The sequence below is a fragment of the Fragaria vesca genome, linkage group LG5 (genome assembly GCF_000184155.1).
Source record: "Fragaria vesca subsp. vesca linkage group LG5, FraVesHawaii_1.0, whole genome shotgun sequence".
NCBI classification, from domain to species: Eukaryota; Viridiplantae; Streptophyta; class Magnoliopsida; order Rosales; family Rosaceae; genus Fragaria; species Fragaria vesca.
The window spans coordinates 24,015,251-24,031,015 of NC_020495.1; the positions used below are offsets into that span (position 1 = coordinate 24,015,251).

At 38.7% G+C, this 15,765-nt stretch overlaps 3 protein-coding genes across 3 annotated transcripts; 2 read left to right on the forward strand and 1 right to left on the reverse strand.

Annotated features, from left to right (window-relative positions):
* Positions 1-1,684: 1,684 nt before the first annotated feature.
* On the reverse strand, positions 1,685-3,985 carry LOC101307018 (serine/threonine-protein kinase At5g01020-like). The gene is made up of 5 exons (XM_004300351.1): positions 3,535-3,985; positions 3,190-3,325; positions 2,663-2,799; positions 2,413-2,536; positions 1,685-2,283 (listed from the first exon to the last, which is right to left on the reverse strand). The coding sequence occupies exons 1-5, from the start codon at positions 3,961-3,963 to the stop codon at positions 1,826-1,828; spliced, it is 1,284 nt and encodes a 427-aa protein (XP_004300399.1). The 5' UTR covers positions 3,964-3,985; the 3' UTR covers positions 1,685-1,825.
* Positions 3,986-8,951: 4,966 nt separating this feature from the next.
* Positions 8,952-10,081, forward strand: LOC101307308. Its single transcript, XM_004300352.1, has one exon. The coding sequence runs from the start codon at positions 9,009-9,011 to the stop codon at positions 9,861-9,863; it is 855 nt and encodes a 284-aa protein (XP_004300400.1). The 5' UTR covers positions 8,952-9,008; the 3' UTR covers positions 9,864-10,081.
* A 2,754-nt stretch (positions 10,082-12,835) lies between these two features.
* On the forward strand, positions 12,836-14,140 carry LOC101291346 (probable aspartic protease At2g35615-like). The gene has a single exon (XM_004301725.1). It carries the CDS (start codon positions 12,836-12,838, stop codon positions 14,138-14,140), a length of 1,305 nt encoding a protein of 434 aa, XP_004301773.1.
* Positions 14,141-15,765: the final 1,625 nt, after the last annotated feature.

Consider the following 15,765-nt stretch of genomic DNA (forward strand, 5'->3'; position numbering starts at 1 on the left):
AAAACAAACACCTGCTACTGCATATAAACTAGAATAGCTGAAACATTGAATCAAAACATATAAAATACAATAGCTACTGCATATAAACTGCAAATAAAAACATATCAAAACAAACACCTGCTACTACAAGTAGGTGAAACATTGAATCAAAACAAATAACCAAAAACAAACACGACCTAGGTAGCTGCTACTACAATAGCTGAAAACATTGAATCAAAACCAAAACAAACATCTGCAAATTTCAATAGCTCAACAAATCTACTTTGAATGAACTTTAAAATTGATTTATAACTGCAATCGGAAAATTATCAACACAAAACCTAAACAGAAATAGCTCGTCGTCAAATTCCAATTCAAAATTCAAAAAGATGAAAACACCATAAGAATAAAGAATCAAGAGATTCAACCTACAAATTGCTCACTAAATAACATCAAAGCATCAAACCGATTCAAAAACAAAGTAAACCTAAACGAAAATTGGATCAAATTCAGAGGAATTCGAATTTACAACTAGCTTTCAATAGATCAAAAAGCTTGAAATCAACGGAGAAGAATGCAAACTTAAGCATGTGAGAAGAAGAAGCATGAAAGCTACCTGCAAATCCACCTATGGAGATGAAGCAAAACGAAATCACAACGACGAAGAGACCGAGAGATCGCAACGACGAAGCGATGAAGAACAGACTGAGAGAGAGACGTTGCGTTTCAATTGTCCGCTGGCGTTTATATACTCTTCCTCACAGCCCTAAATTGGTTAGTTGTTTATGCAGGGGCAATTTAGTAAAACTATCTCATGACACATGGCAAACACAAAAAAGATTGTCCTTAAGTTAAAAACTGTCCTTATTTGTTTAAAGTAAATACAAGTGGATTTATTTGTGTTTCAGATCCTTTTAAAGGATGTATATGTGATTTGCTAATTAACTAATGGATTAATTGTGGTGGGAGTTTATGATGTTTTGTTTACGTACTGACTTCCGTACGTGGATCATTTATTCAACTGCGATCAATTGCTATTACATCTAAATTTAAAAATGCATAATGTACGTTAGAGTGAATCAGTTAGGCGCAAATTACTTCATATTATATATATATATATACACACACACGACACGGTATAATCTTAATCAATCATATACATATCTTAATCAATCATATATATAGCTATTTGTATATGGGGATAACCATGCATCTGTAACAGTAACATTTAATGATTTAATCTTAATCATCCTCATAGATATGTATAAATAAACGCACTATCCTGAAGATTCTGCCCCAGTTTAAATACCAGATCACTTTCGACTATTGCATTCTGATCTAACCAGTGTCCACGCAACTAAGTGACTAGTTAACTTATTAGATTAATAAGACCCGCTGTAAAAGAGATGCAAACTATTACTCCCGCATGAATCAATTTTTTTCCTTTTGGTGAAGAAAACATACAAATGAACCTAAATATTTAGGCAAATCGAGCACAAAAACCATGGTCCATGGCATGATCTGAATCCTGTAACAAACCCAGGTTTCCACCCAAATAGGCTAATACTGATGAGTGACGAACCCTATATTTTGGAGGGTTCTTGTAAGAGTACGTGCCTCTAGTCAAACAGGCTATGGTGGTGTGTTTCAGGATTTGGGTCGAGGTGAATTTAGTTCTATTCTACCCAGATATTTCAAATTGGTTGCAGCTGATCGAGAGATAGTATAAGTTATATATATGTTGCAATCGATATAATCCATTTATATATTTACATGGGCAACTTAACAATGCACACACATTTTCTATGTTACACTTGGATATACATAGCTTCGAGTCATATATTGCTCAAGCTTTCTGAGTTACTGTTGCAGCTGGAGGGGATTTCCTGATGTACCCAACTTTATTTCCATCAATTCTGATTTTAGCCCCAAAAACACCATTTTTATTGGATTTATTGGGCGACGCCGGCCAATGCCCTTGTGTCACAGCCATGTCCTTCAATTGTTGCACGACCTCTAGGGTTTCAACTATAGCTGCCATCCTTGGCCTGTCTTTAGGGCTCATGCTTATGCACTGTAATGCCAGAAGGGCAATCTCCTTTGCACCCTTCACAGAATACTGTCCGGCAAGCCTCGGATCCATAATGTACCGTAACCTTCGAGTGCTAGTGAGGTAAGGTTTTGCCCAATCAATCAGATTCTGCTCACTCTTTGGTCTTGATTTGTCCATGGCTCTTCTTCCAGTAAGCAATTCTAGTAGCACCACCCCAAAGCTGTATATGTCACATTTTGTGGTCAACTGCCCTGAAATACAATGAAATGTTGGACACAGTTTAATCATCAATAAGTTGTTATAGTCGAACTTGGTGTCCGGTAGCTAGAATATCTGTTGTTGAAAGAACACGAATATGTAGAATGGTTAACTTGTGGTACCTGTAGAGACGTATTCCGGGGCAGCATAGCCATAGGTACCCATTACTCTTGTTGTAACATGAGTTTCTGATCCTTCAGGTCCCATCTTTGCAAGTCCGAAATCCGACAGTTTTGCAGTAAAATCCTATCAGTCCCAGATAAAACAAAGCACATACAATCCATTTGTTAAATAAGACTTCAAGGAATTCAAAGCTAGGAGGCACAAATTTTGCTGATAAAAGGGGAAGTGTTCATGTGGAAATTAACATACAGAATCTAGCAAGACATTTGAAGTTTTGAAATCCCGATAAATGACTGGCTTCTCGGCACCATGCAAGAAAGCAAGGCCTTTGGCTGCTCCTATTGCAATCTTTATTCTTGTACCCCATGGCAATGATATTGAAAGCCCTGTAGTCAATCAGACGTAAGTACAGTAAAATCTATTAAACTTTTAGATATTTTTGAGAAAACTAAAGTGACTTATAAGCAATCTATGGACTACTTGCCATTATTTTACAAATTGCTTTGCAAGATATTTTATATCACACAAATTTTTTACCATTTACTGGGAAAACAAAAAAAAAGTAGTGAAGACCAAAGCAACTAGGGAGCAACTATATCATTTTCTTTGAAAATAAACAAGAGAAGAGACATTTTTTTTTTTTTTTTTTTTTGAATAAGAGAAGAGACTTTGAAATGAACAAGAGAAGAGAGCAAATGAACTGACTTGGTAATACTATACACATTTAGTTTTAGTAAAAGTGTAACATATAACAACAAGCAAAACCCTAAACTCACTTTTGAATAAGTGATTCTCCAAGCTGCCTCTGGGCATAAACTCATAAACCAGAAGTCTTTCTTCATCCTGACAACAATAGCCAATCAATTTGACCAAATGAGGGTGCCTCAGCTGCCCAAGAAATATCACTTCTGCCTGCAACACAAACAAGTGATTTGTGAACAAAATGAATAATGTTTGCAAGATTAGGTGTGTTATTTAGATTAACCAGCAAAATTACTTATTCTTTTGAAATAATTTCGAACCAGAATTTGTTTTAACTGTATTACGTACTGTAGTACAGAGGGAAAACATCAATTCCAAATAAGTAAAAACAAGGATAAAATTAAGATCAAAATTCTTACGAGCCATTCGCGGTGTCCCTGCAAGCCTTCAATGTCGAGGAGCTTAACAGCAACAGCCTGAGGCTTCAAACCCTGCCTCAAATTCTCATCTATATAACCCTTGTGTACAGTTCCAAACCCACCTTCCCCCAACAAAAAGTTACTCGAGAAATCATGAGTTATACCACGCAGCTCGCTTAGCTGAAAATCATGCAACTCGGACCCGAAAGACAGTGCAAGATCACCGTTGATACGCGTGGAGGAAGAACGACTGAGATCAGAGAAAGACAGTCTCCTGAACGAGGGTAGCTGACCACCATCCTTTGATAAATCCGACCTCGAAGGCCTGCAGGGCCGGCTGAAGTTGCCAAAGAATGTCTGGTCTTCAGCAGAGCAGCAGTACTTTGCTGTGAAAGGTCTCCATGGCTTCGATGTGGGTTGTGGCCTCATTGTAGGAGAATGAGATTAGAGGAATATTGGGTAGTGGGTGAAACACATTTGATGCAAAGAGTAGAGGAAGCATGGTTTCTTTATCTAAATGTTGATGAGAGAAATATAACAAGGGGACATTCTTTCTTCAACTGCTCTAACCACTCTACTAAAAGGGGTAACATTATTTTCTGTTGTGATTTTGTCTCCTACGTAGTGTCTTCATGCAAAAGGTGACTGGATATTTTTAGTTTAGTTTTTCTTTCTCTATGCTGAAGTTTTAGTTTAGTTCTTCAGGACATTTTAGTAGTTATTTTGCTGGACATGCTTCCACTCAAATCTTTTAAGTTTAATACCTTTCAGTTATGCATATCTTGTAGTTCTAATTAGTTCACATATCAAGCCAAATTATTAACTACAAGGATAAAAAGGTTGTTGCCTATCTGATTGATTCTGTTTCATTTGATCACATTCGTTATATGTTTCTTTGCTTATTGTTAATCATGTCTTTATACATGCAATATTGCAAGCTCATTTCAGCTTTCTAAATGTACACGACCGAGTATTTAAGATGAACGGTGACATACATGTCAAAGCTTTTTCCTTTACAGCAGTCGGTAAAATGAATACACAAACATAGTTGATTTTATTGAGAGATTTGCAATGATCGAAAAACCATGTAATTGGCGAGCCAACTTATGACTACATGCAGAACCTAGCTAAGAGCTTTTCGTTTTCTGTAAGCCAAAGAGCTATATACAGTATGCTCATCTATAATAATCATTGTCTTGATCTCAAAATGAAACTAACATAGAGCCACAGACAATAGAATAATCAAGGTTAGTTAACATTTAACAAGTACATGGTATTGAATGATATTGAAGCGGATAGCCGTCCATATTTTCCTGCTCCATTTCAACTAACCCTCAATGTGTATGCTCTAATATCTCTATAGCTACTCTCTACTTCAACAAGTCCAAAGGGACTGCGGCCTTTCCTCTTGTTCTTGCAAATACAGAATCCTAATTATGTATATATGATCAAAGACGAGACTGCTGATTCCACAAGGGACTATACATGATACAGTATTTTAAATTTGTCATGTTTTTCTGTTCTTGGTATAATATATTTTCCTGTGAACCCTCTAGCCTTTTCGTCTCCGTACGCATTCACCTAAACCATGAACAACTTGATCAAGCTTATCCAGTGACGTGCGTGAATTCATTAGTTTGGTTAGGCTCTTACAACAACTCAACAAGAGTTACATGCAAGTAGCAAGTAGGTGTTTATCTATTTGAAAATAAGACCTGTAATTGGAGTACCTGGTGGTTTAGTGCATAGTTTGTGTCAACTTATATATTGTCAATATATGACTCTAGAAGCCTAACCTATATGACACCTGATATCTGACCAAATTCTTTTAGAGTAGGGATATATAAACTCCTTTTTGCTGAGGAATGCATAAACTGTCGGCACACATAACCAATACATTGCGGCGAATAGGGCAAATTGTGCATGAAGTATTTTTTTTTTTTTTTTTTTTGTAAAATTGGAATCACTCTATTAGGCTTAAAGCCAATAACGATCGCAAAGCGATCAATGCCTGAGCAATCCGAGGACTATTCACACACAAAGCAAAGTCTTAATTCAAATACAAACTGCAAATTGAAATGCAACCTTCCAAAAAGGTGGACAAGAACAACTAGAAAGCATGAAATACTGAAAGCATAATAACCTCACCCTAAACATCATCCCTCTTTGAAAGAATAGAGGCTTAAGACTCATTGGTGTACCTTAATTTTATCATGTAGCAGAGAGAAAGAGAACGTTAGGGTTTGGTAGGGATCTGATGTAGAACGAGAATAGGCCAAATTTAGACAGAAAAAAATAAAACTAAGGAAGCGACAAATAATAAAAAAGAATGATTTGAAGATCGGTAATTCTCGTGTTAAGAGGTTGCTAGCCGCTGGAATATTCAAGAAGATGTTGTTTTGGACTTTCCGGGTTGCTCATGCGAAATCTGATTTTCAAAAGCAAATCTGATCTAAAGTAACTTTTGACCAGAATGTCCGTTTGGAATGCATAACACATTTCCGGAATGGGAATGACGAGATCTACAAAACTGTCAGATTTAGGCCAAAAGATATCATTTTCTTAATCCGATTTGGCATTTAGTATTATTTTAGGATTTTAGTTTATTTAGGATTTTGTTTTCTTTTAATCTATGGGCTTTTAGGCTTGATTGTTAGTTACCCTAGGGTTTAGTTTCTCCTATATAAGGACTCTTAATCGGTTGTAGTCGTCAGCTTTTGATATTAATAAAACTTTTGAGTTCTCTCAAATTCTTCTGGTGGATTCCAAATTCTCTCGTGAATTCGAGAAAACTAGACTTGTGGATTCAAGTCGCCGTACGTTGATGGATTCTAATGTTCATATTTCCGCTTCATCAGGATCTTTCCTAGGTGCACTAGGAAATCATCCTTCCTTTGTTTCAGATGCATCTTCCTTCTCTTCCATCGCCGCTCCCGGTGCCATGCATGGAATCAGAACTATTTGCTACACTCAGCTTCTTGTTTTTGCTACGTACCGTGGAGACGACACCTCTTCTTCAGAGATATTCCGGTCCTAGCAATACCAAGATTTCCATTAGCAACAATAGAAAACCCTAACTCATCAGGGTTCAGAGGGAAAGGAACCATAGCCAAAGAGTGCCGAACACGTGCCGCTTGCCGTCTGCCTCATCATCGTCCTCCCTTTCTCGCCGAACTCCTGTGATTTTTGTTGGAGAAGGAAAGGTCAGGATCTCTCTGATGTTAACCACCCTCTTGTCCTTTGGGATATATGCAGCAGGAACAGAGAGTGAGATGGGTCCGTTGCCGCGAAACACCATTGGAGGAGGAGTGATAGGCTGAGTACCCTAAGGAGGCGCAGTTGAAAAGGGCAGTTACTGCAGTCTAGGACAAGGAAGGCCTCCATGGTTGATCATGGTGCAATCTCTGCAATGTCCTAGCAAACTCTCATACTTGAATTTCACTGTCAGAACATCCACAAGGGAAACCCTAATTCTTCTTATCTCCAATCACAAGATCATTGAGAGGGAGGGTAAGACGTACACGAACCACGCCATTGTTGATGTCGCGCTAATCAACCTGAAAAACTGGTCTGATCGTCTCACAACTAGACGAGCAGTTGCCGTCGTTGTAAGCGCCGCTGGTAAGTCCTGTATATCAACCCAAATCCAAAAAAATTCAAGAGGCAAAACCATTATGTCTATAAAACCATCATAATCATTCAAGAAGATCATGGCTCTTTGATATCCCCATGGCCCTCATTTCTTCACTCGGATCACATCTCTTTCATTGGTGAAAGTAAAGAGATAGTGATCTCCTTTGGCTTGAACCTCCACCGGAGTTGAGAGGCGCCACATGAATCTCACCCTCATGCATCCTATAACCTCCATTACCACCACCACCAAATTCATCACTTTTTCATTCTACCCATCTTAGTCTATATACACAAAGCTTCACCATTTTGTCATCTCTATCCATTCCATCATCTATTATCAAGCAAAAAGAAGGAAGGGAAGTCTAGCATCAAGTGAGGACATCACCATCATCACCATCACAAGGATACCATGAGTTCACCCCATTCCTCCTCAACTTGAGCATAGTCATTTTTCTTCCCTTACTCTTTAGTTTGATGTTCATAAACATGTTGAAACTTGTATATTTGACTATGAGTGAGTAGTTGTTGGGGCTAGGGTTGAAATCCCTAGCCAATCTTGTCTGACATTGATGTAGAAATTGTGTTTGATGCACTTTTCATTAGCACTTTAATATGTTAGTTTAAGAGTTGGAACATTCATGCTTAAACTTAATCAATTTGAGTATGTTTGTTTGTCATGACATGAGAAATGTTTAGGGCTTGATTAACCTTAGTTGTTTAAAGCATGATAACATATCATATATGTGCATGTTAAGGTTGTGAGCTACAATCACTTAGAGATAAGCATGGTTGGTTTGCATAATTTCTTCATCTCTAAGCTTTATGCACTTAGGATAATGCATTAAATTCCTAATCGGATCGAATTGCATGACTTAGGTAGTTAAATACTACACTCGAGATGGTTACTTGATATCAACAAAAGAGAATGTCCTTGTCACACCCGAGAGGGATGCAAAGAGAAAAATTGGCTAATTAAAATGTCATCGTTCACTTTAGAAGCATCATTGTTTGCAAGAGAGGCTAGATGTGAAAACCTTAAGCCCCAACTCTTATCCATTTCATTACATCTAATTTAGCTTAGCATAGTTTACATTTCAAGTTTCTATTTAGCAAGTTCCAGGTTGAATCATCTCCAAACCAAAAATCAAATCTACCTGATATTACATATAATCACCATGAACTTTGATTCACTTGTAAGCCTTTGTTTGTGACTTGTACAATTGCATATTCATTTAACATCCTTTAGGTTTTCCTAGCTAGAGAGGGTTTACCAATCCTTTGGGTACGATATACTTTACTCATAATCTATACATTATAACTTGACCCTTATACTTCATGATGATTTTTTGGCTAACATAGACATGTATTCTCTTGCAAGCGATAAATATTAAATGCAAAGTAAAATAGGTCACATCTTTAAATTCGCACAGGACTTTCCATTACTCAGGTGCGGCCCTGGTCTTGATCTGTCCTCTACAAACAAACGCACAATGCACTCGATCTCTCTACCGCATCAGTGAGATTGCCTTTTTACTTTTCACTAAAGAAAATCCAGTATGTTCTTGTTAGATTAGCCGTTCTTATTCACGAAGTATAGTCAAAGAAATACTGAGACAAAGAAAAGAGAACGAAAAAGGAAATGAAAATCGTAGTGGTCATCTGGCCGTTAGGAGGAGGAGGTGGAAATCGTAATGGGGCCAATTTGATATCCAAAAAGCGGGACCCACACGTTGAAAACTTGATCCACAAAACGCCGAAATCATGAGTGTAGCCGTTAGACTCTTGTATTGAGTAGGGCAGCTCCACATTGAGAGCTCGTTGCTCCCCAACTTTGACCCGCCATGGATTTCTCCCACCACCACCTCTCCGACTCCGACGAAGACTCCGCGGTAGACGACCTCCTATCCCAAGCCAAAGACCACATCGTCCTCGAGCAGCTCGCCGCCATCAACTGCTCCTCCCTCACCGACGACTCCGTCCTCCCCACCCACCTCGAGTCCCGCTTCTCCAAACTCAAGTCCTTCCCGGCCTCCAAGCCTAAGTCCTCCGCCACAACCACCGCCTCTTTCCGTCGGAATGAAAACCCAGATGAGAAAAAGGTCCCTACTCCGAAATCACAATCTGGGTATGTCTCGCCGCCTCAGGAATCGCCGGAGTTTTCACCGGAAAAGGGCGTTCAGTCGCCTTTAAAGAGTTCGAAGCCGAAACAGAAACATGGGTCGGGTTCGTCTCGCTCGAATTCGTCGAATTCTTCACCGGAGAGTGCGATTTTCTCACCGGCCAAGAGAGTTTCAGGGAGGAAGCAGCGTTCGAAATCGAAATCCAAAGTGAAATCTGGGTGGCTGTCTTCTCCGTTGGGTTCTTGCAATTCGCTGAGGGAGGACTCTCCTTCGCCGCCGAGGAAAGCCGGGTGCTTCTGGTGTTCCCCGAAGAGCAAGAGTGCTAATTCGTCTCAGAGGAAGAGTAAAGAAAATGGGGGTGTTGGTGGTGGGATTGGTTTGGATTTCAGCGACGACGATGAGGTCTTTTCAGGTTTGGGGAGTTTTTCGAAGAGAGAGCAGAGCAAGATTCTGAAGAAGGCAATGAAGGAGGAAGAGAAGATCAGTAGAGAAGCTGAGAAAATTGTCAAGTGGGCTAAGCAAGAGTCGGCTAGGATGAATGTGACTGGTATTGACGATGAACTTAGTGATGATTAAGAGTAGTGTTTACTACTATGGTAATCAATAATTTTGGGTGTGATAGAAGCAAATTAGGACGTATAGGTAGATATCTGTTTTTGGTTTGGGTGATCATATCTCATATAGAAGTAATATGGTATACATGAATCTGTGTTATAAATGATGAAGTGCTTTGAATTTGTTGAATTAAATGATATGTGCTAGAGAAGTATGGTGTTTCCATAGCTAGTTAAATTATGCTCCTCACTGGCTCTTGCTCTGCCATTTGATATTTGCCAATTTGCTTTTTCCAAGTTGAGAGAGTTTATATATGGGAGTTCATCTGTAATGTTTATTGCTGATATTGTGCTTCACCGGAGGGCAGCCCTAGTCTAAGCATAGGGTTATCTGTTGTTGTCTGCTTCATCTACGATGTTTAGGTGTAGAATTCTGAATTCTGGTTCTGCTGGTTTTCTTTCTTTTCGTTTGCAGACCACTCACTTTATTGTGTCATTCTTTGTGATTAATAAAACTCGTTACTTTTCAAAAATAGAAAGGAAAAGAGGAATGCAGTATTCTATGCCATGATTTCAGGGAATCTTTAATGTTCAATCAACAGATGGATTAATTTGCTAAAAATAGCCTTTAGTATCTTTTCATTTGATATCTTGAATTCTATTTGCATCCATATAAAAATTACGTATTGAAAACTTGTCCTCCATCTGCATCCTGAAATCAAGTAATGTTTGCACATCAACTTTGCTTACAATTGGAAGTTTGTATGGTTTATAGAAAGATCATGTGATCTATGAATTATAGATGTCTGTCCTCTACCGGTGTTTGACAGCGGTGATCTATTAAGCATCTTGAGCATTTTTTTTTGGTCTCTTGAGTAATGTTGTCATACGGGGAGTTTCTAGACATTAGACAATACACAGTTAAATTGAAAGAGTTTTACTCCTGATATGTATGGAAGGCAATGTCTGGCTCTTTACAGGTCAAGGAATTTTCTGCTCGTACTGCTGGTGCGAACGATCTTAGCTTTGACATAGAGGTGAATATATAGGAAGCTGTTCAGAACTTCAGATGATGGGTTTGTTATAATAACCGCCTTTTTACAGATGAGAAAATGAAGTTGGAGTATCATCAACTCTCTTTCTCAGTGTTTTGTATAGAATTGTGGCTTCAAATCCAAATCTTTTCTGAATCTTGTGAATCATAAGTATAGCAATGATTCTGAGTTGATATTTTTAACTTTGGGCTATTTCGATGCCAAAACTCTACCATTGATGATTAAAGGGATGAGTTTTAAGTCTTGAATTGTGACTTAGAAACATGGGAGCCATTCTAATGAGGACCTTTAAGTTGAGGATTTTTCGGTTTATAGTTTAAAAGACCTATTTTTTTTTATCACATCTTGGAATCTTATCCGTTCAGTTTTTAGGTCTATATGTGTAGATCAACCTTACAAATTTTCAGTTAAATCGGTGATTGTTAAGGTAACAAAATAGATCAAATTAATGGACGAACCAAATCTGTCAACATAAACCGTTCAAGTTCATAATTGGTAAATCACACTTATGAATGTCTTAATGATCTTCAATAGGGTGCGTCTATTGCCACCCCACAAACTACTTTGCTCACCCCACACTTTGTTGATTTATTAAAAGACTAAAATACTCTGATGTAAAATTACAACAAGAGACATTAAGTTGTTACAAATTATTATTATTTTATCCTTTTGTTTTGGATGAACACGTATTTCATAACTCCTAACCCAAATTTAACATATTTGATCGTTCTATGGAGTTTGAAGAGACTAGCATTCAATCTAAAGATGAGATGAACTGTTTGTATTTCTTTCTTTTTTTTTCTTCTCTTTTTTTCTTTGCTGATGCTTCATCTATCTTTTTACTCATTATTTTCCATGTTGATTTTGTATATAAATTCTCATGGACAACTATCGTATTTATGAACAACACTGATCAGTTCAAAAAACTCATATTTATGAACAACTATCGTATTTATGAACAACACTGATCAGTTCAAAAAACTCAGAAGTATGGAGTTATGGAAGAGAGAATGTAGGTTGAACAAAAGGGAGTTGAGAAAAATATATTTTAGGTATTGTATATGGATGAACAAAGTAGAATTGAGAAAATAGTATTTTGGGTATTGTAAATGGGTGAACAAAGTAGATTTACAAATAAAAATATATAAATAGAGTGTGAAGAGAAAGTGGGGTGAACAAAATAGTTTGTGGGGTGGCAATAGACGCACCATTTTCAATATGACTGAAAATTTACAGAAATGATCTACTCATAAATACCTATAAACTGAACAATCAAGATGTGGATATAATATTAAAAAGTTAGATAAGCCGAAAAAATCCTCAACTTAAAGGTCCTCATTAGAAGGGCTTCCTAGAAACATATAAGGGATTTGAACCGGCGGTATGATTTTTTTTTTCCTTGTCAAAACAAGTTTGATGTCTGAATCACAAATAACAACTAGAATATTGACATAGCCTTGAAATAAAAGTTACTAAAGATCGTAATCAATTTGTCTAATGAGATTAATGACTGAATAAACATAGGTTCAGAAGTAATTAGATTAGATTATATAACAACGAAAGAACAAAGAGATTAAGAAAAAATAACCAGCTTGTAATTCAATGAGAAGCTAATGAACTTTTGAGTTCTTGAGTCTAGCTTGACTCTCCATCTTTTCAATCATCTTCGACGGTTTCTAATAAGAATGAATCACCACTTCCACATATTAGCCACAATGCCACATTGAATATTACCATAATAAACATCCATGTAATAATAATTTACCATATATACTAGAACTTTCAGTTATAGATAGTTCACCGTACCTCTCGACCTTCCGTCTTGCACCAGCCGTTGTTTTCCGATGACCTCCCAAATCATCCCTATAAATACAACCATGCAATCACCTTCTTCATCAATCATCTCCCTTCCTCAAAATCGTTAACCTGCTAATTCACAATGGCTTCACCAACGCTTGCATGCTTCACTCTTCTTATATCAGTTATTTCCACTACTACTATTACAACTTCCTTCACCGTCGACCTCATCCACCGCGACTCCCCACTCTCTCCCTCCTATGACTCCTCAACCACCCACTTCCGCCGTCTCCGCGAGTCCTTCCTCCGCTCCATCGCACGTGCCTCTCGCTTCACACACGCCGCCGCCACCCCCACAATCGAGTCAACAGTGATCTCGAGCTCCGGAGAGTATCTCATGAACCTCTCCGTCGGAACCCCACCGGTGCAACTCCTCGGGATCGCCGACACCGGCAGTGACCTCATATGGACACAATGCAAGCCATGCAAGCAGTGCTTCAACCAAAACCCTCCCCTCTTCGACCCGGCTCACTCCTCCACCTACAAAACCCTACCATGCCAGTCCAGCTCATGCTCCGACCTCGACCAAGCCACCTGCGCGGCCACCACCTCCGGCCAAGACACGTGTCAGTACAGCTACCGTTACGGAGACCGCTCCTACACACATGGCAGTCTCTCTGTCGAAACCTTCATCGTCGGTAAGGTCTCGCTTCCCAAGATTGTCTTCGGTTGCGGCCATGATAACGGCGGCACTTTCGACGAGTCCGGCTCCGGTCTGATCGGACTAGGTGGCGGACCACTTTCTTTCATTTCTCAGTTATCAAAATCGACCAACGGAGGGAAGTTCTCCTATTGCTTGGTTCCTACGGCAGCCAAATCCGACGTAGCGAGCAAGATCAGCTTCGGTTCAGCTAGCATTGTCTCCGGTGCCGGCACCGTTTCAACTTCTTTGGTCTCCAAACAACCCAACACCTTCTATTACCTCACTCTCGAGGCCATTAGCGTAGGAGAAAAGAAGGTACTCTACAAGAGCCAATCAAACAAGGCCGTCGCCGGAAGTGAGGGTAACATTATTATCGACTCCGGGACTACATTGACGCTTCTTCCTCCCGGTTTCCACGACGACGTCGTTGCGGCTCTGGAGGCAGCTATTAATGCAGAGCGGGTGAGTGATCCAAGAGGCGTTCTGAGTCTTTGCTTCAAGAGCAAGAAAGATGACATCGGTGTTCCGGTTATAACGGCGCATTTCAGCGGCGGCGCTGACGTCAAGTTGAATGCTTTGAACACGTTTGCGAGGGTGGAGGATGACATGGTTTGCTTTACCATGATTCCGGCGGATGACGTTGCGATATTTGGGAACCTGGCTCAGATCAACTTCCTGGTGGGATATGACCTAGATGAAGGGACTGTTTCCTTCAAGCCAACTGATTGCACCAAGCATCGTTAATCAAGAGAAACATATGATGATGATATATATGATCGATGATGATCACAAAATATATATATATATATATATGTTATTTTAGCTAGCTTTAATTTCTTTTTTATGCTTAGTGTCGCAAAGTGAATTATGGTACTTTGTTTCACGTTGAAATATATCGAATTTGAAGTTATTTCTTTCTCGTCTCAGCTGGGTTGAAACCTCAAATAAATTTGGAAAATTTAGTCCTGAATTTTGTGAAAACCATTTTAGTGATTTTCGCCATGGAACATCAAACAGAACATGCATTATCTATGATCTATCCTGCAGGCACCTGCTTTGGTACCAAGTGACAAAACGTACCCACAATGTTGGTGATTGGGGCCGGGGAGTCTTCTTTGATTGGCTAGTGTTACCGTTTGTATATGTGAAATTGTGGGTTTGATGGTGGAGAAACCCTCCGGCAGCCGGATCCTCACGGATCACCGGCCATATATTCCGTCCTTCAAAGCCTGGACTTTGCTGCTCGTAGCCATGAAAGCTGACTTTGATACGGGTTGCTTGGTTAGAGACGTGCCCTATTTGATGATACAAGATGATCATCACCTGAGGCGTATGTGCACCAAGACCCTCGCAATTTACCAAAGCTAGTCTCCAAGCCAAGCTTGCCTTTACTTCAGAGAAGGGAAATGAAAAATATGCTAATCACAACAAAACACTTGAGGGGCTCGCCTTTTTTCAAGATTTCATTGATCTCCACTGCTTCGTGTAATTTAGTTCGTGATATAGAGTTTAGTTAACAGATTGCTAGTTTCACTTTTTCCTAGTTAGATTTGTTAAATGTTGATATGATATAACTTCTCAAATTGATAATTATAGTGCAATTTGTGTTCCATCATATGAGGTGTACATTGTTACCAGACTATTGAGATTTTTGTTCTTATAATCATATATATGTAGACAAATGATCGCTACACTATCAATTCACAAATATTGTGTGTCTCGCTCGGTAACCTATGCAATAAGTTGATGATAGCTTTATCAGTGTGCCAAATTCGTCTCTTAAAGGAAGTGCTAATAGTTTGATGACTTTGATCCATAATTCTCAAGATCATTACATAGTTGCCTCAAAACGTTCTATTATCAAAGTGTTTGTGTAGAATTGTTCGTCTAGAGTCAGGTCAATTATGACTCTTGTATGCCCCCTCTTTTTCTCGGAATACCCTCCCTCTTGAGTCTTGAGCGATTCTTATCCCAAATATTTCAGTGAACTATTTTTTTTTTAGGAATTTTTATATACACCCAATTTTGAAGAGTGGTTTTAAATAAAACTCATCTAATATTCTTATCTGATAGACATCTAAAATGTATCAATTATGATAAATATTATGTCATATTTTTTTCTAAATTTTACACAATTGCCACAATTCAACTATAACATATTAATATAAGAGCAAATGCCTATTTAGTACTAATTTTAGGAAGTTTTGGCCCGGTCCAATGAAAATAAGATTCCATTGCCCATTCCAACTGTTACTTGGTAAAATACATTTATACCCTTATACTCATTCTCTCTCTTCTCCTCTCCTTTTCCATCAGATCTGTTTCTCTCTCTCTCTTCTTTCCTTTTCGATAATATCTCTCTCTCTCTC